The sequence below is a fragment of the Heteronotia binoei genome, chromosome 5 (assembly GCF_032191835.1).
Source record: "Heteronotia binoei isolate CCM8104 ecotype False Entrance Well chromosome 5, APGP_CSIRO_Hbin_v1, whole genome shotgun sequence".
NCBI classification, from domain to species: domain Eukaryota; kingdom Metazoa; phylum Chordata; class Lepidosauria; order Squamata; family Gekkonidae; genus Heteronotia; species Heteronotia binoei.
The window spans coordinates 90,163,449-90,188,922 of NC_083227.1; the positions used below are offsets into that span (position 1 = coordinate 90,163,449).

Genomic DNA, 25,474 nt, shown 5'->3' on the forward strand with positions numbered 1-25,474 from the left:
CTTATGGCAGGGGTAGGGAACTTTTTTTCTTCCAAGAGCCATTTGGATATTTATAACATCATTTGCGGGCCATACAAAATTATCAACTTAAAAAACAATGCTCCTCCAAGGGAGAACAATTCAGGCCGGCAAAATTAATGCAAATAATTGTTTTTCTATTTGAAGTCATGTGGGGCGAGCCTAATTTGGCGCACCCCCCCCCCCAATCTGCTGCTCTAGGCAAATGCCTAGGTCCCTACTATTAGCATGTTAGGTCACACACTCATTAGCATTATCAGGCCACACCATCTGGGATAATCAAGTGCAAAGTGAACTGGTGGTAGCTGGCTCCCACTCCCCACCTCTGCCACCCCTCTTTCCTTCATGCGGAAACTGCAGCTGCTCCCAGCAGACCTTTAAAGGCACCCATTTACCCCAGCAGCAGTCCTTCACAATGCCCACCACTTAGGCTCCACAGAGAGAAAGAGAGAGAGGAAGGAAGGAACGGAAATAAAGAAATGGGGGAAAGAAAGGGTAATAAAGGAAAATAATGGGGGAAGAAAGGGAAATAAAAAGGAGGGATAGAAAGGGGAATAAAGAAAAATAAAGAAATGGGGGAAGAAAGGAAAATAAAAGGAAATGAAATGGGAAGAAAGAGAAATAAAAGGGGGGATAAAGCGGAAGAAATGGTGGGAAGAAAGAAGGATAAAGGGAAATAAAGAAAGGAAAGAAGTAATGGAAATAATGGGAAATAAAGAAATGGGGGAAGAAAAGGAAATAAAAGGGAGAAGAAATGGAAAGAAAGTGAAATGAAATGGGGGAAGAAAGGGTAATAAAGGAAGGAGGGAGGGAAGAAAGAAGAATTAAGGGAAACAAAGAAATGGGGGGGGGGGGAGAAATAGAATGAAAGGGAAATAAAGAAATGAGGGGAAAACTTACCTGAACTGTGACAGTGACTTTTCCAGGCTCCACAGTGATCCTGGCCGGGTAGCCAGGTCCCAGGGAGGCCACTGTGCAGTGTGACTGGGCCCCACAATCCCTGTCAGGCCCTGGGGAGGCCTCTGCACAGCGTGGCTGGGCCCCATGATCCTCGCTGGCCAGCCAAGCCCCACAGAGGCCACCACATGGCTTGGCTTGGCCCAGCAATCCCCGAGGGCCAAACTAAGTGATCTCGAGGGCCGTAAGTGGCCTCGGGCCTGACGTTCGCTACCCCTGCCTTATGATAAGTGCCAATGTTCCTTTTTGTTTCTTATATACTGTTGCCTTCTTCTTTTCAGAAACAAGCATTCACTGATGTAGCTACTGGATCACTTGGCCAAGGGTTGGGTGCTGCCTGTGGTATGGCCTATACTGGGAAATACTTTGACAGAGCCAGGTAATTTTGATGAGTTGTCTAGTCTCTGTATATGAGGAAAATACTGGGAAAACTAATGTTGCTGCCATGTGATCGGTTTCCTTACACAGTCAACTTTCCATATGTGACTTGACACTGCAGAATGTATGCATCTGCTCAAACATCAGTTAAGACCCAACCAGATGATAAAACGTGCACTATTCAGAAGATCTGGAATTGCAGTGATAACCTGTGCTTTGTTGTGTGTGCATATTTCTGTATAAATGTTTCTATTCATGGTGGGTTAATGTGCCTCATATGAGTAATTTTGAGTGCATGTGAAGTGAATTTTGTTCAGAAGTTGTTATGGCAACACGACATTGTAGAACAAAAGAGGATCATGGAAAATAATGCAGGAGTAACCTGCTATGCAGCACCTTAGATTGGTTAGGAGAAACTGGTCATAAATCCAGTTTCTAAATTACAGTTCTGCTGGAACTGGCATGAAAATGTTTATATGGTGTTAAAAGAAAAATCAGATATCCAAAGGCATGTCTTTGTTGGGGAAGTTGATGTATTTTACATGACAGTATTGGTTCATGAAAATCTGGGTTGCTGAGTAGATGTAATTTTAAATTGTACACTTCACTTGCTTGAAAGCATTTCTGTGTACGATGGCTAGGTGATTGTAATGCAGTCTGACAGATGGTTTTCATAGGAAGACCTTATCTGTGCAGCTTACTGTTGGTTCTTGCTAGCTGTTGTGTGTAGCACTAGAAAATAGCCAGCACTTTGTAAAATTGTATTTTAGTTAAACAAGTAATCAAGTTATAGATGTGTCATCTATCACAAAAAGTATTCATGTGATAGTTCAAACTGTTCTTACTGGTATTTATTTTTTCTTGCAACCTTTCTTTCTTCAGGTTTATTCACTCCCCCTCCTCCCAGCATGTACAGTTTTGATGTTTAGGCAAATGGATGTATCTGCCCAGAAACAGTGCAGCCATCCATAAAATATTTCCAGAAAGTAGGTAATGCATTAAAAGCTAGATCAGAAAGATCTTCTCTCATTTGGGATTGGGTTGGATTTGCAGAATCCTAAAATTGAGGGATGACTAGAAGACTCCCACGTCCAGTTAGGGTTACCTCTAACCATTAACTAGCATGTTTTCCTCTGGACATGATGAGGCACACTTTACCTGTTAAATTTCAGCTTGTCTGGCATAGGGATTGTGTCCGGAAAAGGAATTTGGATCTCACCTCCCTCCAGAGGACAACCCACCTATCCCTGAACTGCTGCTTCCCTCTCTTGTGCCAGTAGGTAGCGCAATATAGACTATGTCGTGCCACCAGCAGGAAGAAAGCAAAGTCCAGCATAGCGGGTTACTTTTTAGTGCCTCATGTCAATAAGCTAAAGTGTGACAGTTCATCAGTTTTTAAACATGAAGGAAATCCATGTAGCTAGCTTTTCCCCAAATGTGAGGCTACCACCTTATCAAAGAAATTTTATCTGATTGATTCTGTGAGATTGATTGATTAAGTCTGAGTAACCTCGCAGTAGGCACCAATTATGAAAGGCATTTGGAAGGAGTGTGTGTGAATGCCTCTTCTAAGAAGACACCTGCCATCTGGAATTTTTTAATATGGAATATTTTTTCAAAAGCTTTGTATTATAATGAATTAATGGACTAAACATCTGCAGCCTTACCATTAAGAAACACTGGCAATCCAAGTCCTTTTTCCACTATGCTTTAGTAGAGGTTGCCTGTAATGCCACTAAGGAAGTTGCAGTGGAGGAGAATCTTTTTTTCTTTTTAAACAGGTTAGCATTGCTCTTCTGGGTTTCAGCATTTGGGACTTAAATGTCCCCAACAGATGATGTGTCAATCCTTGCCTGCCGCAGGATTAAACTAAAGGGTTACTTCTCAGAAATGAGAACTTCATGGTCTGTTTCCTCATATAGCACAACCAACACAGATGGGGATTTCAGTCAAGGAAATAAGCAGTACTCCTTAAGTAGGAGCTGTGTTTTGTCAGTAACTCTGCTGAGTCACAGTGAGCAGGCATGTTCATTCCAGTTTTTACTGCAGATTCATTGTTTAGAATACCTTCCTATCGAAGATTACATTTTTAAATTCTATAACAATTGCAACTAATAAGTTACATCCTCCCTTCAACTATTCATTTGGTTTGCTTATTGAGGAGGGAAGATTGTTGTTAAAGCTTAATAAACTGTTAGCCTTAAGAATTATCTTATTGCATTCAGATATTATAGGGCTTATGTTAAAATTATCAAACCTGTTAAACAATTTATTACTCATAAATAAAGTCAGATACTGTTAACTTTTTTAAAAAAGAAAGCTTGAATTTGGTTTCTAGTAAACTACAATTTGGTAGAGTTGAAGGGAATTGGAATCAGACCTGTTTTTCTTGGTGACAAACTGGATATGAAATTGAGCAGGTTTCCACTGAGGGCACATTGCATTATAAATTGAAAACCAGTTTTAATCTGGGTTTTTTTAGATTACCCATGGATACTTAAGATCTGCAGCCTTGGAGGTGCTGAGAACTGAGTTATATACTTACTAGAGCCCTCGTCAGAATAACAGTTCCCAGGATTCCTTAGGGGAGAAGTAATGACAATTAAAGCAGTTTTAGTTCATAGAACACGGAACCAGTGGTTAAAACCATGGGCAGTAGCTATAGTTATGAGATTCTAAATCCCTCTGATGCCTAAAGTTTCCATTACGTGTTGCAATCACTTCCAGTGTGACTTTCTTCTCTGTATGGGTCATGTGAGGCAATGCACAAGCCTCAGTGCATGCCAGAATGCTTTGGTGTTGCCCTGGGGATTTTTGGCTCTTGCCTCTCCTGTAAGAAAGAATGCATAGCTAGCTTAGAGTTTTTGTATGCATGTATGTACCATTCTTATGACTAGTTTAACAGAAATAAAAAATCATTTTCTTCTTGTTTTCAAAAAGGGATGGCTATTTTTTAAAATCAGTTTTCTTATGCAATATGATGAAGGCTCTTTGTAGAGGTATCTGCTAGTTTACTCTCAGAAACAGTGTTGGAGGTACATGGGCCTTTGCAAGACAATTGTCATTTAAATTTATTCAAGATTATTTTTTCTTTTTTTTTAAATTCAACTTCTGCTTTTTCTCCTGATCAATGGGACTCAAAGTGTCATACATCAAATTAAATACAAATATAATCACAGATATACAAGTACAAAGAAAATGACTGCAGCTTCCCCTCACAAGCCATCAAAAACATGTTGGAAAAAGTCCTGCTTTACAGAGCCTTCAAAACCTTTACAAGGTTGAAGCCTTCCTTATAGCCTTGGAAAGCCCATTTCAGAGCATGATATATCCACTGAGAAGGCCTAAGCAGATATGGTTTTTAACAGGGCTTTTTTTGCAGAAAAAGCCCAGCAGGAACTTATTTGCATATTAGGCCACACACCCTGATGGCAAGGCAGCCGACACTGCGTTCCTGCTCAAAAAAAGTCCTGGTTTTCATCAGCTTGACTGGAGGAATTGGCCTGATTATTAGAGCTGCCACGGGCATATATGTGTGGAAGCAGTCTTACAGATATGGGGGTCTGTTGTTCATAATTTTTATTTTATGATCTTCCAATCCCAATCTATTGCTTAATAAAGCAGCAGCACGTACATACAACCCCCCCTACCCAGGATCAATGTAAAAAGGTAGTTTTCTGATTAGAGAAACTTTGAATTAATGTTCTGTTTTGAGGATTTTATTTTAAAATGTATTTAAAATATTTATCCCACCCTTCCACAGTTCCCAAGGTTGCTTACAAAATACAGACACACACAAATAAAAATGAAAACACCTGAATTAAAATACATCGTTAAAACTGCAACATTGTTTCTACCAGCTGCCAGAGACATTCATTCATTTGTTCAGCCAAAGGATCATGAAATTAATTCCAATTTGCACTTTTTATGGAATCAGGATCATGTAGAATGTTTCTGTACCATATCTGGCAGTTTGTTCCAAAGTGTGGGCACAGCCACTGAAAATGAGCACATATGAGTTGTTCCTAAACGGACCTCTTAAATAAAAGTACCATCAGAAGGTAGACTTAACTGCTGCATCAGATCATATGGGAAAGGTGGTAAGTTAAATAGACAGGTTCCAGGCCATGACAGCCTTAAATGTAACCACTTGAATTGTGTCTGGAAACAAGTGGGGTAGTCAGTGAAGCTGTCAAAGTTCAAATGTTATGATTATATACCAGTGTAAACCAGTCAGTTATTTAACAGCAGCATTCTGTACTAGCCTAAGTTTCTGAACAGTTTTCAGGGATGGCTCTATGTATAATGCAATACAGTAATTTAGCCTCAAGGTTACAGTGGCATGGATTAGCATGGACTGGGTGCCGCTCAGTGCATTCAATTCAGATGATAGAAAGTGCTCCTAGCTTGCTGTTCTAAAAGCAGCATTGGATCCAGTTTTACTCCAGGGCTTCTCACCAAGTTAGAGAAGTGGACTATCATACCATCAATTCGTATGGCTGGCAGCTCGATACGACCAGTCTTCCCTACCAGCATTACCTCAGTCTTTTCTGGATTCAGTTTTAGCTTGTTCTCTTTTGACCACTGCATTCTGATACTGATTTTGCTATAAGGCTGCTACTTCTGGTGGCTTGGATAAAGAGATTTATACTTGGGTGTCATCTACATAGCGGTGACAACCAGCTCCAAGCCTCCGAGCAGCCTCCACCAAAGGATACACATAGATGTTAGAGTATTAGTGAAATAATCATCCATTAGAGCAATATATACCATCTCAATACCAAAACCAGGTCTGAAGCCAGATTGAAACAGGTCAAGGGCAAACGTCTCCTGCCTGTGTTCCTGGGATTGTTCTGCTACCACTTTTTCTACCAATTTGATTAAGTGTGGAAGGATGGAAACAGGTCAGTAACTGTTAATATCATCCATAGACTATAACAGTCTTATTACAGTCTGCTTTAATTCTGAAGGGAAAATTCCAATAATTCTAATCAATGATTAACAGATACAGGGCAAGCTTTAATTATCCATGAAGAGCATGGATTCACTTGACAAGTTGTAGGTTTCACACTGTATCTTTCACAGAAACTTTTTTTTGTGGCGTATAAATTAATTAGTCCCCTTTTTGTTTTAATTAAAAGCTACAGAGTTTATTGCATTCTTGGGGATGGAGAATTGTCCGAAGGCTCAGTTTGGGAGGCAATGGCCTTTGCTGGATTCTACAAGCTGGATAATTTGATTGCTATTCTTGACATTAACCGACTTGGACAAAGTGACCCAGCTCCTCTGCAGCATCATGTTGAAATCTACCAAAAACGCTGTGAAGCCTTTGGGTATGTATGTCTTTGAGAGATGTTTCATTCATGCTGTGTACTGTTTTTAAATTTGTGCATTGAATTTAGATGTTAAAATACAGATAAATGGTGGTCAATATAACAAAGCTATCAAGAAAAAAAGCAAGTGCAGATTAATGTATAGTTTTCAGAATCAACTTCTTTCCTTGCATTTCAGAAATGTAAATGGATGGAAAGGGCTTTTGTCTATTTTGCTTTTAATTGCCTAACATTCACCAGCATTACTTTTCTGGCTTTGTTTAATGTTTCAGTAGTTGCGATAAATGACAACTTTCTACCTCAGTTATCTCTACATACAGAAATCCTGACTTCCATTAAAATAAATGGCATTTAAGCTGGAGTCTTGCCTACATCTTGGGCCAAGGCTACCTGCCACTGAATGCTCTGAGAAAGACACTTGTTCTATACAAATATTTTTGTAATGTGGCTAATTCCTTAACATTATCAGCTACTGGCTTATACAATACAATGGTATACACATACCATTAGTTTGTAGGTAACAGTGCCATTTTAAGGACACTTACCTGAGAGAAAGCTCTATTGAATAGACTTGAATAGGATTCTGAGTAGACCTGCCTAAGATTGTTCTCTCAGATATAGATCAATCCTATGAAATATATGGATTTTGTTTCTTAGTAAATGAGTTTGATTGATGTGTAAATGCAGTTTTTAAAATGTATTAAAAATTAAATAAATAGTTACAGAGTTATCATATTTAAATTACAAACAAAACAATTAGCAGCCCTGTCCCTGGTCTTTCCAATGTTGTGAAAGCAGTTAATCCAGATACAGCAGTATTTCCTGACAGTTTGAATTGGCCTAATTTATTCTTTATGCATAGATCCACACTGCTTAGTGCACATGTTCTAAAGATAATTGAGTGCATTGGTTCTTGATCATGTGAAAATTGACAGCTTAATGTGTGAAAATTGATTTTGAAAATGAAGAAGCTGTGCAAAACAATTTGTTACATGACATTGGCATCAACTTCTCAGGGGGGGAAAAGAAGTGAAATATTCCTTTGGTCATCCCTCAGTCTTTGGGTATACCAAGTGGATTTTTGTATCCTGGGCACTGTGAACCTTTTGCAACAAAAATTGCTATTGTATAGTACTTATAGATAAACTTATAGCACTTACAGATAAATAAGGCAGATTTATATCTTTGTGCTTAGTATGTTATACTTACTGATACAGTGGCTGCTGTTGAATGTTTGGCTAGGAGCTCTTGTAAAAAGCTTTACTTTTGTAAATCCTTTTAAAGCTAATCCGTTTGCATTCCTAGCTGGCATTCTATCATTGTTGATGGGCACAGTGTGGAGGAACTTTGTAAAGCTTTTGGCCAGGCCAAACATCAACCAACTGCAATTATTGCCAAGACCTATAAAGGCAAAGGAATAACAGGTAATACACACACACACATTAATTGAATATCAGCTACTACTGTCATTTATTTCTTATGCATATTTCTGGCAGCACTGTTAACTAGATTATATGTGCAAACGCCAGTGTGATTATTGATCTCATTACAGACATCTGAAACCAGACTTTAAATTGCTTTTGTCTGGCTATTAAAAAAAACAAAACCAACCTTTGATTACATTTCTTTCAAGGCAGTTCTTTATTGAAGCCGAAGGCATGTTTTCCAGATCCACTTTGCAAATGATTATAGGTGCAAGATGGCTAGCACCATATACTGGATCACATGATTACTCTAAGCAAGGGAAAACTGAAATCTGAATTATAACCCTTGGTCTTGCAATGAGCCTTACTTGTAGATTAATCTTGATGTCAGCATGCTTTTCCTGCTTCATTGTAAACATAACCAGTATCTCAGTGCTTAAATAATATTCCTTGCAAACTTATGTAACATGTGAGCAATGTGGAATGGAATATAAGGCAGAGATAGTGAAAAATCTCAGAGCTTGTGAATGTGCCTATTTTCATGTTTGTAAGCTGTTTGCAGCACAGAAAAAATGTGTTTTTGTTTTTAAAGCTGGCTGAAATAGAAGTTGAAAATTAAGCTGGAAAGGGATGTAAGGAGGAATGTTAGCTGATACAAAGAAAAATGTCTGTGTGCGCCTGTCCCATCTGTTCTGTGGACTTGGCCATAAACCAGGAAATGACTAACCTACAAACTCAGATGTAAGGTGAAGGCAACACAGAGTATTCAAATTTTAGTTTAATGTGGTGTTTCAAGAAAACTGAAAAAACTGTTAAAAGATTAGTTTATAGCTTTCAAACTTGAAATAGGTTCTCACTACATTATGTTTTATTAGAGTCTGTCCTTTAAAAGATGTTTGATGCTCCTCCACTAGTCCATATTACATAACATGACTTTTTCAATGGATAGTTTAGTCTGCTTTCCAGTGTCACAAGTGGCTGGACGTATTAAACATTTCATTATCTAAACAAGACAGCTCTTTGTGCTTTTCCTGCCTGTTTAGCATGTTGAGCCCGTTAAAAAATTGAAGCTCAAAAGCCCAGTCCTGAATCTGAATGTTCACAAAGACCTGGATTCCTTTTAGATTGGGTACCAGATTGGCAGAAATTGCTATGTATAAACAAATGTTGTGCTGGGCAAGAAGAATGCAGAAGCAGTTGTGTTGTGCCACACATTTATACATGTGTTTTCTCCCCATTATGTTTTTTTTTTAAATCTTGTGCATCCATCAGCTGGCCTAAGACTTTTCAAAAACAGCTAAATAAACTTAGGATATTTGTCATTTTTCAGGAACAAATGCTGTTTAACTGGGCTGCTGCCACTCTGTGAGACTTCTGTATGGCGAAAAGAATCCGCTATTTAGATCCTGTTACTGAGAGCTCAGTCTGTCTGATGCTCTTTCCTGCAGCAGAGAGACGTTTCGTGCTTGCACAGAGTGCCTGCTAACTCAGGTCCTATATTATAGAATACCTAGCATGTCATTATTGCAGTCGAGACTATTGATTTGCTGAATTGATTTATTCATTTATCTCAGTTTTTAATAGCCCACCCTGTTCTGAGGGTTCAAAGCTGGTCGCATTTTCACAGGAGTCAAATATGATGATCGTTTTTGCAAAAGCTGACACTAAGAGGCAAAGGTGGGAGAACAGCTAGAAAGACTAATATATTCTAATTGAATGGATGCAGATGAGTGTTTAGGTTGCAGTTAAATTGGGGATTTTTCAAGGCCAAAAAAAGTGAGGCAAAGTACATAGAAAGATAGGGTGTGCCAAAGACCCTTTCTCCGTAGCTTATATCCTTAGTGTTACAGCTGGGATCTAATGTTATTGGTGTGTTGAAGTTACTACATTCCATCTCTCATTTATATCCCACCTTTCTTCCAGGGAGCTCAGCGTAGCATCCATGGTTTTCTCCTTCATTTTACCTTTACAAAAACTTGCAAGGTAGCTTAAGCGGGGAGTAGGTCACTGGCCCAAGCTCACTTGGTGAGCTTTGTGGCAATTTGAACTCCAGTCTACACATTTTTAGGTTGCTGTGTCATGCATGCAGCAATTATGGGGGTCAGAGAGAACCTACCTTGCGGCCTTTAAAAGATATAAATTGGGGATGATGTTCACTGCAGTGCTGGAGAGGAGGAGAGCACAGAAAGAGCACAGAACTGTCAAATCAGTTCAGGATGCAAAAAGAACTTGCGTCATTCATAACATAAGGAGAGCCTTGGTGGATCAGACCAGTGGGCCTTCTTGTCCAGCATTCTATCTCATGCAGTGGCCAACCAGCTGTCATTATAAGATGTCGCAAGCAATATCTTTCCATGCTGGTGTTTTTTAACATTGTTTCTCCCTTCCTAAAACACAATATTTATGGGGGGCAGAACTGTGTCTTCCCTATTTACAAATATTGCAGGGGGAAGCAGATTCTCCACAAGACATATACCAGCAGTAAAAACAACATTTGATTGCCAAACAAAAGATGGGTGACAAGTGCACATTTATTGTTTACGAAAAATGATCTGGGCCTAAGTGGGTTAAAGGAAAGAAATTTCTGAGGCAAACTTAGTGTAACCAGTGAACACGGTAGAGTTTGGGCTAATGAGCTAGAAGAACAGTAGCAATGAGGAATGGAGGAGTTGCATGGTGAAAGGGAAAAACTGGACTGCCCAAGTATAAGCTTATCAGGGAGACAGGCTGCATTAAAGACCTCACTGACATTGGATCCCAGGTGGCACCATTGTTTAGTATCATCATATTTGCAAATAGACCTACCTAAGCCCAACTGCTGTGGCATTAACTCTGGGCTTCCACTAATTTCAGCAATTTTGTCAACATGGATTGCAGTTTAACCTTTGTTTTTTTTTTAAACAATTGTTTAATAATCTATCAGGTATTGAAGATAAAGAAAACTGGCATGGCAAGCCTCTTCCCAAAAACATGGCTGAGCAAGTCATTCAGGAGATTGACGACAGGATCCAGAACAAGAGGAGGCTTTCTCCGGCTTTCCCACAAGAGGATGCACCGATAGTTAACATCAGGAATGTTAGGATGCCCTCCCCACCTAATTACAAGATGGGAGAGAAGGTAGTGTGATATTTCCCATCAATGAGGCTTTGCTCAGAAACATTCGTTTGGTTTCATGTTTCATGTTGGTGATAAGAGAAAAACCTGCTTTACTTTCTGGGGACTACACATTTGCTGTGGGAAGGTGATAGGAATAAACAGCATAGAAGTCTGTAAAAGGGTTCTGCATGGCTTTCAAATACCAACTGTAGGGAAAGTCTCAATTGTAATTAATTCTTCATAGCGGCAGGCAGACTGCAGTCAAAACATTCAATTCAGTTTCTTCGTTTTGGCCGTTGGGCATAACAAAATACAATATAAATGGTTGGATCTAGACTAACATTTCTGTGGGCAGAAGGATTTTCTTTCTCTCCCCTTCCTTCAACAGTGTGTCTGTGTTGTTTCCCTCTTCACAGATAGCTACTCGCAAAGCTTATGGCCTGGCTCTTGCAAAACTAGGCCATGCATCTGACCGGGTGATTGCTTTGGATGGGGATACAAAAAATTCCACTTTCTCCGAGCTGTTTAAAAAGGAACACCCCAGCCGATTTATTGAGTGTTACATCGCTGAACAAAACATGGTAAGTTTTTCTGAGAGGTGCACTTTTCTAAGCTACAGAGATTTCCTTTTCAGATAAACCTGATCTCCAGGACCAAATATCGTCCTCATGCTATTTTATTTATAAAGTGGCTAGGCATGGTATAACAAGGATTAATGATCATTGTAGTATTGCAGTTGGCAATAATTGATTTTGATGGGCCCAGAGTAGGCGGCTTCCCCCCCCCCCCCCATTAAAGCTTTCTCATCCTCTCTGTTTAGATTGTAATATCTAGAAGGATAGGCTTACTGGTGAGGCAAGCAGTAAAGGGACATAAGTGATTTATTTAATATCCTGTTAACAGCCTGAAAACCCAAACTTTGTAGTTTTAGTTGCATTTGTTTTCACAGAATTGGGTGCTTTTTGTGTGGTAGGTTAAGAAGAGATGTGAGATGGTGTAGGAGATATAGGTAGGGATATACAGAGGAAAATTGTACATGTTAAAGTTCTGTCTCCTGGAGGACTCAGCTGTCTTTGTGAGCTTCTTTTATTTTTTTAAAGCTTTCCTCAAAGCATGATTGCATGCCCACTATTGCATAAAAGTGAACCTAAGATCCTCTAGATTCTGTATATTGGGCAGTACTGTTTGTTATTTGCAAAACAGTAATGTGGATACATTGTATAAAATACATACATAATAACTGCGTGCAGTTAAAGTATTTAGGATTCATACTTCCCACCATTCAGCCATTCTATTACAGTGTGGATGCATGAGTATTGGTCAGGATCCAAAGCACACATACACATACACCAGGGCCTTCAGGCCCTCTTTTCTCCTGCAGTTCTTTGCATTTGTTGAGCAGCATTCCAAGTGCCCTTCAGAGCCAGGGCTGTCTTAACGCATGGGCCTGATAGGCACTTGCCCATGGGCCCCACGAGCATAGGGGCACCATCTTAATCTGTGTATGATGCAGTACTAATAACCAGATATTGATAGTTTATGAAAATATGAATGGATAAGCTTTTTATTTGTTTTTCAAGCCTTTTGTATTGTTCAAATGTTTATCATGTTGGTTAGTTGTTGCTGCACAGCATGTTTTTAATGTGCCAATAAAATAAATATATATTTAATTTTATCAACCATGTACATTTTTATTCCTGTGAGTAGTTGTCGTAGGGGCTGGGGCCGCTTTGCCCGGGGCCCATAATGCTGTTAAGACGGCCCTGTTCAGAGCAGCATTCTCAATAGCATAGGGGTTGGTATGGAGGAAAAAAATGGCTGCCACCCTCTGCTGTTGTAGGAGCACTTCATTCCTCTCGCTGTACTCAATTTACAGTACTTTCAATTCATATGCTTCCAAGCTCCATAGATCAGGTTGCAGCAACCACAGCCATCACTTCTGTGTGTTTTTTTCATGAGTTTGAGTAGTAGCCTGTTGTGCTATTGATGGACATATGTGTTCTGGGCAGCTCCATTCTTTTACTGGAGTTTGCCCAGCATCTTATTTAAGCTGGAGTGCATTATCTGCAAATAAATATTTATTAGTTAAAATGTTTATATCCCTGTAGAGATCTTCATCATGGTGCGGGGCAAGACTAGCCACTCTTCTGCCCCCCTTTTCATTCTCACTCTCACCACATTGAGTAAAATGCAACCCCTCTGTTATGGGTTGCCTGAGGCTAAGTCCACTGTAGCATGCCAGGGGGTTAAGGCAAGTGGGTAAGGACTTGTGCAGACTCTCTCCAGTTAAACAACTGTATTTCTACAAGGCACAAACTTAGGTACTATAGGACAGAATAGATGCACTAAACAAAATAAGCATAAGGATAGTTACTAAGCTACTTTACAATCCACCGTATATATGATCTTTTGTTAGTTGCAAGATGCTCCTTATCCTGGTGTATCAACAGCTCTCTTTCATATCATTCTCCTCTGGCAATCTCACAGCAAAATGCACCAAACACACACAACCACCAGACTCTCAAGCACATCAGATCAGGACCTTCCAATCAAGAGGTATTAACACATCAAAGGGCTAGTGTGTTTTCCCTCTCAGTTGGGAAAGGAAGCTCACTATCCAGCTAAGAGCACCTTCTTCCCAGCCACAGAGACACCAGGGTCCCTTTCCATTACAGCATCTCTTGCTTCTCATCACAACCCATAACCCTGAGTGCTCAGTATTTAGGTATCTCTTGCCTACCAGTTAAGCATGCATTGATGCTTTGGACAGATAGTAGTACCCAGTTTAAATAAGATGCAGTTCATGTGAAAAATTGTATGAGTTTATCCTTCCCCAGTATCATGTTTAAAGCAGGCATTAGCTCCACCTGATAGGTTGATATTTCAAAATATAATTTCTTCAGAGCCAAATAGAGTCAAACTTCGATCTTCAATAAGGAAGCTCATACACAATTATCAATCATTAGTGCACATATTTTTCTAGTACAAGCTTTGGACCCAGAAACCTTGGTTTGTATCCTGTCTCATGTTTTTGATCCAACCAAAAGTATTTCAAGTTAGCTGACTGCCTTTTCTCTTTCCTTAACAGGTGAGCGTTGCAGTTGGTTGTGCTGCTCGTGACAGAAACATTGTTTTTGCCAGCACTTTTGCCACATTTTACACTAGGGCCTTTGATCAGATCCGTATGGCAGCCATTTCTGAGAGCAACATCAATCTCTGTGGATCTCACTGTGGTGTTTCCATTGGTAAGTGCCCTTAAATGTACTTACAAAATCATCTTAGAGCCATCTTCTTCTGTCATTATTTTAATTTTTAAAAGCAGCAGGTGTGTGGACAGGGAACAAAATATTTCTGCTATGTCACTTTCCTAAATAATGCCTCCCCTCCCCTGCTATTTTTCCCACGGATAGTGGGAGGAAAGCATGTACCAAGCAAGCATCTAATTAATTTTTTTTTTAAACCTAGAGATGTAATGTAGTATCTCCTAGTAATCTATCTGGTCCCCCAGATGTTAAAGCAATTTGAAATTTATAAGAATACCACTCATTTCTCTGACACATTTACTTCTGTGTGAATTCAGAAAAATTAAAAAGCAACTTAAATCACTTTGCTTCTCTTTGCCTGTCTGACAAGTAGAACTGTAATGAAAGTGATTTCAAAATGTCCTGTGAAATAATCCTTTTAAAATTATTACCATGATAGGCACATTGAATTCTTCCAGTTTTTTTGTTTGTTTGAGGACTGTATTACATAATTATTTTATTTGCCACTGACTTTCTGTTTTTATTCTTTAAACATAATAGTATTGTATATACATAGAAAGCTAAGAGTGTATATTAGTGATTTTTGTAGAATGCTGTTCCTGGTTTCCACCAGCTACTACATAGTTGAGTACCTTGTGTAAATACTAAGGCACACAATACTTAAGAATTCAGAGCTGTTCTCCATGAAAGAGGATGAAGCCATTTTTCATGCATTGCATTCTGTTTGTCAGCTCTTGGTACTTGGTACAATTTTGAGAACAGCAGTGAAGGCTAAAGGGCAAAATGGGATATAGAGGTGGAGGAGGCTGCACAACTTGACTATTGGAAGATGTATGTCTTCTACCACATAAGTTGATCTAGGTATTTTTCCTGCATAATCTTTCACCAGGCATTAGTGAAAGATGATGCACAGTCATATAACAAGCATAGCTCTAAGAACTGATTTTCTACAGATACATGGATCAGACAACCCCTGTGTGAACTGGCTGGCCAGTTGCAGTGCAAAAAAAAAAAAAGATGTTCTTGTAGAACATTTCATGTTATGGGCAGTTTTTTGCCAGTTAATAGCTTTTCTTGAGTATATACTAATTGCCCCTGAAGAAGCACTGAAGTTGTAAAATGTTGTGACACAAAACATGTTCTTCTTTAAGCCTTGAAGATCTGCATGCCCTTTAAGGCTACAAGATAGAAAACCCAGCAGAGGACTTCTGTATATAACTTCTTGACATAGCAGGAGTTGGGGACTGAGTGATGTTTCCTTGTCCCTTCAAGGCTCCTGGAGCTAGTTACATAACCTTCAAGGGAGACTGTGTTGATTGTTGTCACTGCTTATCTTGAGAAGCCAAAGCCGTAGATATAAGTTTTGTTCGGAGGAGGAGCGGGGGGGGGGGGGGGGAGAGATTCTTCATTGCAGTTTGAAAAACACATTTCTGACTGGCAAGCCCCCAAATGGCCCAGCTCAAAAATGTAAAAAAACCTTGGTTTTCAGTAGCCAGTCCTCCTATAGAGTGGACATAAACAAATATAGGATTAGAAACTTAATGCAGCAAAGTGTATTCCATTATGTTCTAGAAATTGTCATATGCAAAATGCTTTGACTGCACCGAAAATCAATGCAGCAAAGCATAGTAATACAATAAAGTACAGTAATTCCTAGCACAGGACAGTAATTACATATAGAGTGAATACTTTCATGTAACAGAAGTCATTATAAAAGGCCTCAATCTCTAAACCTGTGTGAGCATCACAGATCCTACATAGTTTTATCAAGGACATATGCAGTAAGCAGGGAGTTTGTATTTGTAAAATCCTCAAAAATAAGTAGATTCAATCTGAGCTCTGTGGAGGTCACAAAGTTTCCTTTTTCTGAATTGGGGAGTCAATATGTGCATTGCTAACATAGACAGACAACTTTGGCAAAGCCTGAACTGACTGGCTCCTGTTCAAGAATTTTGATTGTGGATTTTGCTTTTCTGCTCTAGTATTTCAGGTTGCTTACTCGGGCTGCTCATTTAGATTCTTTTTTAAAACGTATAAAATTTTTCTGGCAGTTCTTTTATAGTGTAATGTGCAATGATTGCCTTATTTTAAGTGTAGGTGACTGCTGCACATTGTAATACTCAGAGATAAACTTATTCTGTGGCTATTGCAGCTTTAGGCATGTCCTTTTTTATTTCTATAGAATCCATGTAGCAATAAGTACAACCAGCAGGGGAACTATCACTTAATTCTGTTTTTCACTGGCAGGGTGATTCGTTAAAAGTTTTAGAAGTGTAATCCCAAGCAAAAACGTGCACTTTCACAAAGCTTTGTGTTGATATTCTTTAAATGTTTGGTTTTGTCTTGGTTTTAATTCCCTACAACCTCTGCTGGAGAGGGTAGGGCAGTAATAATTAAAAATAATAATAAAAGATACCATACATGCCCAGGAGGTCGTTATGTTCAGCCTCCCAACATCTGTTGGCTGTCCCCGGCCCAAGAGATGCCTGCCTTGCCTCAACTAGGGCCAGGACTTTTTCAGTCCTGGCCCCAACCTGGTGGAATCAGCTCCCTATTGAGATCCGGGCCCTACCTGGCTTATTAGCCTTCCGTAGGGCCTGTAAAACGGAGCTGTTCTGCCAGGCTTTTAGCTGAGGCTGCGGGCTTCTATTCCTGATCTGGTTGGCCTCCCCGGCCAGCACTGTCATCTGTGCTAGGAATTGGAATAAAAACTGCCATCCCTATGAGATATCATGATATGAGATGGCTAGGCTATGCAATATGTGATGTCATGGTAATCTGAGTGCTGTTGAGTTGTCTGTTTAAAATGTTTTTATTGTACTTTATTGTTTTATTATATGTTGTACTCCGCCCTGAGCCCTACAGGGAATGGGCGGAATAGAAGCTTGCTAAAATAAATAAATAAATACAGAGGCTCCAGTTTACACTCTTTGGCTAAAGATAGCTTGCTGGAGTTGGCAGCTTGGGTGGAAGGGTTGATAGTCTGACTTGGTACTAAGCATACAGAATGTTGGTGCCCTCTGGCAGGACTGGGACATACTGATTAAATTCTGAATTCATCTGTGCTCATCATAGGATTGGCACACTCACACTTTTTGCCATTTGACCTCATGTACTTGCATGTGTATATATTCATCTACCTTCAATTATGTTTTTGTTCTTTTGCCTCTGTACTTTTGTTTTAGTTGTTGTTTTACTGTTGAATTCTTCTTGATTTTTCTTTATAACCCTAGTTCTCTTTCTTTTTAGTTTCCTTCTATCTTCTTTCTTTGCTATTTAGAGAGTTCCGAGTTTAAGGAGAAGATGGTAGGTAGTCTTCCATGCCTGTGAGTGCCTTGCTCTTTGTTTTAGATACTATATGTTTTCAGTAGTACCCCGAGGAGACATCAGTTCTATGTTATATTGACATTTTCTCCACTGTGACTCTCTAGGTGAGGATGGACCTTCACAGATGGCTCTGGAAGATTTGGGCATGTTTCGTACCATTCCTAATTCAACAGTCTTCTATCCTAGTGATGCTGTAGCTACTGAAAAGGCAGTAGAGCTGGCTGCAAATACTAAGGTCTGGAACAGTTTGCAAATGCATTAACTTAAAAAGGTTTGCAGTACAATCCCCATCAGATCTATTCAACAGCTTATGCCCAGGAAAATGTGCTTAGGATTGCACTATTAAAGTTATTATATTCAAGGTCTTTCAAAAAAGTATGCAAGGTATCCTTGGTGTGCTTTGAGGTGGCTGAATTGAAAGTATGCTAAACTTGTGGCTCAAATGATAGAATCATTGAACATATTCTAAATGGAAATAGGGCCAGTTTTTCCTCTTTGAATGCCACTTGCTGTAACCCTGCTGAAGTTTTCAACCACTTTTGCCTCTTTCAAGACATGATCTGTGATCTTCCATCTTTCTCCTCATTATTTAAAGTAGACTGAACCTGTCATAAGGGACATTAAAAACCTACTAAATTCAAAAACCTAGGAGCAGGATTTTCCATTTTGAGATTAAATATCACATTACTTAAGCTTTTTGTTCCTTCTTGAAGGCTGCAAGATGAGCTTGGTGATCTCTCCTGCTCTTCTGTCCACCTTTTTCTTGCCTGTTCCCCAAAGCCCCTGTATCTCCTGACATCTCTGCTTAGAAGGTTATCATATGATTTGTGCAGAAAGAACCATTACATTGGATTTCCTTAAGAGTATATTCAAGGCAATTAGTTTTATCCCACTCTATATATTTATTGTTGAAAGAATGAACAGTATATGGAACAGTATTTGGCATCCAGAGATTTTCCATTAGAGTTGTGTGTGCACCCAAAAAACAATATCTAGATTCATAAATTTTCCAGTTATGTTTGAAGAAGAATTGCAACTTGAAAAGCACCATCCATGTAGTTAAAGAAGATTGGTATACAAGCGTTAGGGTTAGATCTTACTGGTTTTTCTGCTTTCTGACACCATAGCTCCTATCCGATTTACTTTTTCTCTGTGCAGGTCTGATAAATCATGGCATAGTCTTTAGGGGGGTCAAAAGGGACCCCTTGTCCCTTTTTAATAGGCAAAATAAACTGTGGGATAAAACCCTTTGCTTTGAATACTTTTGGGACTGCAGCTAACAGGGAAAATGCACATTTAAATAGCTTTCTTTTAATAAGAATAATCTTTTTTTGTGAAAGAATAGACTCTTCTTTGTGACTTTTTAACCTTTCCACAAACTAGGAATTTTTATGGTAGAGTATTCAAACATGGACTTTCCTGTTTGCATTCTAAACTAGGGGGTCCCAGGAGAACCAAGCTGTGTGTTACATGTAAAAATGTGTGTTTTGCTATTGAGGTGAAAGTTGAATGGGAAAAGGCTGATTTGGAAGTTTCATTTGGTGTCTAGGACAACTCCTCATGCAATCCATGCTGTGATCTTTTCTTTTTAAAAAAATCAACAACAGGGCATATGTTTCATAAGGACCAGTCGTCCAGAAAATGCTGTGATTTACAACAGCAACGAGGACTTCCATATTGGACAAGCCAAGGTCAGTATCATGAGGGCCTTATAACCAAGGATGAATATAATCAAATAACCAGTGCTTAGAGAGAAAGAGTTCGGAAAGCTAAAGCTCAGTATGAACTTAGGCTAGCAAAAGTTGCTAAAAACAACAAAAAAGGATTCTTTTCTTATGTTCAAAGTTAGAAAAAGAGCAAGGAAACTGAGGAAGTTACTACCTTGCTGGATCAGGGGAATGCTGTAGACATAGTTTATCCTGATTTCATTAAGGCTTTTGATAAGGTTCCACATACTATCCTTGTTGACAGGTTGGTAAAATGTGGATTGGATACTGTTAAGAACATAAGAGAAGCCGTGCTGGATCAGGCCAATGGCCCATCCAGTCCAACACTCTGTGTCACACAATGGCCAAAAAACAAACAGGTGCCATCAGGAGATCCATCAGATGGGGGAGACTTGTTCTGGCAGTAGTCTGTGCAAAAAGGATCTAGGGGTCTTAGTGGACCATAAACTGAACATGAGTCAACAGTGTGATGGGGTGGCTAAAAAGACAAATGCAATTTTGGGCTGTATTAACAGCAGGATAGTGATCTGGACACTTTATTCTGCTCTGGTTAGACCTTACCTGGAGTATTGTGTTCAGTTTTGGGCACCACATTTTGAGGACATAGACAAACTGGAATGGGTCCAGAGGAGGGTGACAAAGATAATGAGGGGTCTGGAGACCAAGTCCTATGAAAAAAGGTTGAAAGAACTGGGAATGTTTAGCCTGGAGAGGAGGAGGCTGAGAGGTGATATGATCACCATCTTCAGGTACTTGAAGGGCTGTCATATAGAGGATAGTAACATAAGAGAAGCCATGTTGGATCAGGCCAATGGCCCATCCAGTCCAACACTCTGTGTCACACAGTGGCCAAAATTTTTTATATATATATATATATATATATATATATATATATATATATATATATATATATATATATACACACACACACACACACACACACACATACACACACACACACACTGTGGCTAATAGCCACTGATGGACCTCTGCTCCATATTTTTATCTAATCCCCTCTTGAAGCTGGCTAGGCTTGTAGCCGCCACCACCTCCTGTGGCAGTGAATTCCACATGTTAATCACCCTTTGGGTGAAGAAGTACTTCCTTTTATCCATTTTAACCTGACTGCTCAGCAATTTCATCGAATGCCCACGAGTTCTTGTATTGTGAGAAAGGGAGAAAAGTGAGAAATGGTGCAGAAGTGTTTTCTGTTGCCCCAGAAGGTAGGACCAGAACCAATGGGTTGAAATTAAATCAGAAGAGTTTCCGGCTCAACATTAGGAAGAGCTTCCTGACCGTTAAAGCGGTTCCTCAGTGGAACAGGCTTTCTCAGGAGATGGTGGGCTCTCCTTCCTTGGAGGTTTTTAAACAGAGAATTGATGGCCATCTGACAGCAATACTGATCCTGTGAATTTAGGGGCAGGTATTTGTGAATTTCCTGCATTGTGCAGGGGGTTGGACTAGATGACCCTGGGGGTTTAAGATTCTATGATCTATTCTAGAAAGTCACTGAAAAAACTTGTTTTACAAGGATTTAACCACTTGACATCAAGCTGTCTTTAACCAACCCTCCCAAAAAGTCTCAACCCTTGAACTTCCACTGATTTGTCTTTAACATTTGTTTGCAGGTGGTATTCAAGAGCAAGGATGATCAGGTTACAGTGATTGGAGCAGGAGTGACTCTGCATGAGGCACTTGCTGCAGCAGAACAACTGAAGAAAGGTGTGTAGAACTGCTTTGAGAAGTGTATGCAGACTATCATTTATGATACAATACTAACACAGTACACAGACAAGTGTAATCTAGTTGCTCAACTTCATCTTGTAACTTCTGTAGCACGAGTTCAAATCCAATTTCATCGTTAGTAGTATATCTCTAATCTGAACATGTTTGCAAATTCTTTACAGTTCTGAAGAGACTGGGAGCATATTGTAGACTTGTGTTTCTCCCATTTCTCTTATGTCATTATCAGTTATATCGAAGTTAATACTAAGTGCATGTCCTCTTCTGGTCCTGGTTTCATGTTGTTATTTTAAGGCCAAGCCTACTTAACAGTTGTCAAAGTTGGTTTCAACATAGATATATTACTATATACGCAAAGAGCCATGGATAGAATGAGAAAATTCACATAGGAAAGGGATGGAAAAGGAGAAGCAGATGGGTCCACAGCGCAATTCTGAACATCTAAATACAGTTACGAGATGAGAAATGCTGCATCTGTATCCAGGCCTGTGTCCCTAGTATATCCTGCCCTTTCTCTGAAGTTTCAAAGCAGCAAGTTCAACAGGTTAATTATAATTATTCATAGTGTGCTAAGTACTTAATTTTGGGCCTCCCTTGAGTTCTGATATTTTGGGAAAAGACGAAAAGTTTCTATCTGTGTCTGTCTACTTTCTCCAGACCATGCAAATTTTTATAAACTTTTGTTATGTCTTCCATCATCCTTCCCCTTAAATGTCTTTGTTCCTAAACTGGAAAGTGCTACATTCTTTAATGTTTCCTCACAGGCAAGATGTTCCAACCCCTTGATGATTTTATTGCCTATATTGCATTATTTCCAACTCTGTGGTATTTTTAAGATGCACAACTTAACTATATGCAGTAAAATTTTGATGTACATAATATGTGCTTGTTTATTCTGTACAAGGAAAACTCATATTTCCTGAGGTATAGGAATGCACCATGTATTACTCTTTTGGCTACAGAACACTTACCTTGAAAGGCTGTCCTTGAAAGGGCAGCTGCTGTGAGAGCCATCTCAGCCCCACGCACCTCACAGGGCGTCTGTTGTGGGAGGAGAAGATATAGAAGATTGTAAGCTGCTCTGAGTCTCTGATTGAGAGAGAAGGGCAGGGTTTGAATCTGCAGTCTTCTTCTCCTTCTGGTAGTAATTCATTGAGTCCAGTTCACTTCCCTAAGAGCATCACTATTCTAGTATCAAATTTATTGTAACCTATGTATTTTCCTGACATTCAATAACATTAAAAAGATGCCTTTTGATGGAAAGTTAGAAATTATCTCCAGTGAAATCCACAGGATGGTATCCTGATTAGAAAAAGATGGTTACAAAATGCAGTGTTAGATACATGATGCAATTATTGCTTTGGATAAATTAGTGTGCAGGTCTTTTTTTAGCAGGCTCTTAATGATGACCTTGTGATGCCATGCCGTTCAGATGTTCTGTAGGCTAACTTCTTACAGCTTAAATCTGAATAAGGCATCAGGTCTAATTTTGACATGTTTTGTTCCTTAAGACTTTGAGAGTTTTGAGAAAGCAGGCAATGTTTTAGCCGCCCCTCTCCCTTCCCTCCCCCAATTAGGATGTAGTGTAATCATTTGAGATAATTGTTTCTTTGGCTGCAAGATATGCTGTAACCCACCCTGAGCCTGTCTGCATGGACGGTGGGATAGAAATTAAATAAATAAGATAACTTGGTCCAGACTTCACCTCAGCATATATGGATACCAGGAGATAGTGATAGTGATAGTACAGTTGATCATGCCAGGTTGCTTTTTAGGTTCTCCAACCCAGATTTTGGCTGTTTTCTCCAAAATCTTTAGAACCAAATATTCAGATGTTTCCAAGAGCTTCATGCAGATACACTGTACACTTAAATATTTATGTGAAAGGTTAAATGCTGTAGGTTTTTCAGATGTTTGCTGTTTTCCTAACTTCTGTTTTGATGAGCCATGTGTCCTATTACATAATAAGCCTTCTACTCCCCTTCATCAGAAAGAATCTCCATCAGAGTGGTTGACCTTTTCACTGTAAAACCCCTGGATAAAAAAACAATACTTGAAAATGCAAGAGCAACCAAAGGCAGAATTATCACTGTGGAAGACCATTATTATGAAGGTAAGCCAACAAACAAAAGTGTTCTTACTATATAAATTCATAGATTCAGATCATTTGAAGCTCTCTAACTCCACTAATATAGTATAACAAACATACAAATGCGTGTTGTAAGTAACGTATTAGCTGGGGAGACTTGAAGCCAACCAAGGACAAGTTGGCTATATGGCTCTGTTCATGAGAACAAGAATATTAAAGTCGCCATTCTGGATCTGAGCAATAACCCATTTAGACCAGCATCTTATTTCCAACATGAGACTGTCAGATACCGCAGGGGAGCTCCTAAGGAAGGCATGTCCCCATTCTGCTTCTGAACCCTGAAGTTTCATTTGTCTTCATAACTAATGACAAGTGGGGAACCCACGAAGACTTGAAGAGGCATCTCATTTCCCCTCTTCCCCTGTTTCATCTTCCTCTATGTTCTTCTCTCCTTTGCATCCACCAGTCAACCCACCTTTATCTGCCCTCCCATCTTCAGCTTCTCCTCCTGCTTCCCTCCCCCAGCAGCCAGGAAAACTCTGACCAAGTCATATGGTGCCAGTCACCAGGCCTAGTTGTACAGAACAGGCCACCGAGTGTGAGCACAGTTGTGCCACTGCAGACTGGTGTATCGAACCAGGGTCTCCCAGATCTTAATCTGCTACTCTAACACTATACCACCCCAGTATTCATATGGTGGCCACTCTTGAATAGTAGGAAGCAGTTGAGCCTGGGTGAGATATGAAGTTGTTTTGGTAGCAAGTTGCCTGGTAGTTGCTGCTGGGTCTGGCCCTACTGAGTTTTCTCTCAGATGCCAAAACAGCACCGTTGAATGCTTTCATTACTGTTGTGGTTGCCTCGTAATGACCACAGTGAGCATTCATTTCTTAAAGCTACAGGGAGTTGTAGTATTTTGAGGGGTATGCTTTCCCATGTGTGTGCTTGTGTGTTCTCAGATTTCTCCAGAAACCTGGGGCTTCTCTGATTTATAGACAGAACTGCCTGTTCTGTTTATGGCCCTAGTCTTTGCATTTAAGTACCCGTAGATGGGGCCATATTGAGAATTAGATGTACTGGCAAATCATCCACTTTAGTGGATGGAGCTGCCCATCAGCTTTTTAAAAAATACAGTAAAGTATTGTAAGGTTGGAAGCATAATACACTATTTTATACATCTCTGTGTACCTTTACAAAGGACGGATTGTTAGAACACTGAATCTTCAGTGACAGTTCCTCTGTCCTGAAGCCCCACATGGATTCTTGAAGCTTATGACTCAGGATTGTGCCTCCGAAGCATTAATCCTGTTCTTAGAAGAAAGATTGTTTAAGGAATAGCTTCTTACAGGAGCAAGCAACTGTACTGTCTTGAGCCCTCTATACTGTTTGATTTGTGTTTGTTTTAAATAGCATTAAGCTGCTTATGGAAAATCTTGACTTATCTGTTCCACATCATCTTTCCTTAGGTGGCATTGGAGATGCTGTCTGTGCTGCTGTGGTTGGAGAACCTGGGATCACAGTCAATCGCTTGGCAGTGTCCCACATACCAAGAAGTGGAAAGCCAGCTGAGCTGCTCAGGATGTTTGGCATTGATAAGGAGGCCATTATTCAGGCTGTGAAGATGGCAGTGTCCAAATCAAGGAATTCAGAATAGTTTGAATTGCAGGCCTGCTGTGTTATGCTGGAGCAGTGTTTGGGTTGGGGAACAAGTACTGTTAAGTTTCAAACATATGTTTAAAATGATATGCAGAGTTTTAATGACAGAGAATTTGAATAAAAAATTTAAAGTTTTGGGAGAAAAATAGTGCTTGCTTGTTTTGCTAGCTGTTTTGAACTAGAGTGAAAGGATTTTTAGAAAGCTACACACTGATAACTGACATAAGGAACAAAACAGGAACATTAAAGTTTTCAGGATCCTCCTCTCCCCCGCCCCCCCTCCACTTTTTAATTATCAGACTTTAAAAACACAATCCCATGTTTGCAAATTCCTTACAATTCTTTGTTATTCCAATAATCCTTTGAGGTAGGTGAAGCTAAAAGGTAGTGACCTTCTCAACCCATGCAAGTTTCATGCATCAAATGAAGGGATTTTAATCTGGTTGCCTTGCATTCAGACCCACAA

General features: G+C 39.6%; 1 protein-coding gene across 2 annotated transcripts in view; it reads left to right on the top strand.

Annotated features, from left to right (window-relative positions):
* The window catches only part of TKT (transketolase), a 44,594-nt gene extending 19,440 nt beyond the window's left edge, over positions 1 to 25,154 (top strand). For both annotated transcript variants that reach the window (XM_060239806.1, XM_060239807.1), the window contains exons 4-14: positions 1,257 to 1,354; positions 6,495 to 6,686; positions 7,992 to 8,110; positions 11,034 to 11,227; positions 11,623 to 11,787; positions 14,295 to 14,451; positions 17,901 to 18,031; positions 19,404 to 19,487; positions 21,152 to 21,245; positions 23,257 to 23,379; positions 24,819 to 25,154. In XM_060239806.1, coding sequence (XP_060095789.1) covers positions 1,257 to 1,354; positions 6,495 to 6,686; positions 7,992 to 8,110; positions 11,034 to 11,227; positions 11,623 to 11,787; positions 14,295 to 14,451; positions 17,901 to 18,031; positions 19,404 to 19,487; positions 21,152 to 21,245; positions 23,257 to 23,379; positions 24,819 to 25,006 — 1,545 coding nt within the window. In that variant the 3' untranslated portion in view covers positions 25,007 to 25,154. The remainder of the gene's footprint in view (positions 1 to 1,256; positions 1,355 to 6,494; positions 6,687 to 7,991; positions 8,111 to 11,033; positions 11,228 to 11,622; positions 11,788 to 14,294; positions 14,452 to 17,900; positions 18,032 to 19,403; positions 19,488 to 21,151; positions 21,246 to 23,256; positions 23,380 to 24,818) is intronic.
* The last annotated feature ends 320 nt before the right edge of the window (positions 25,155 to 25,474 follow it).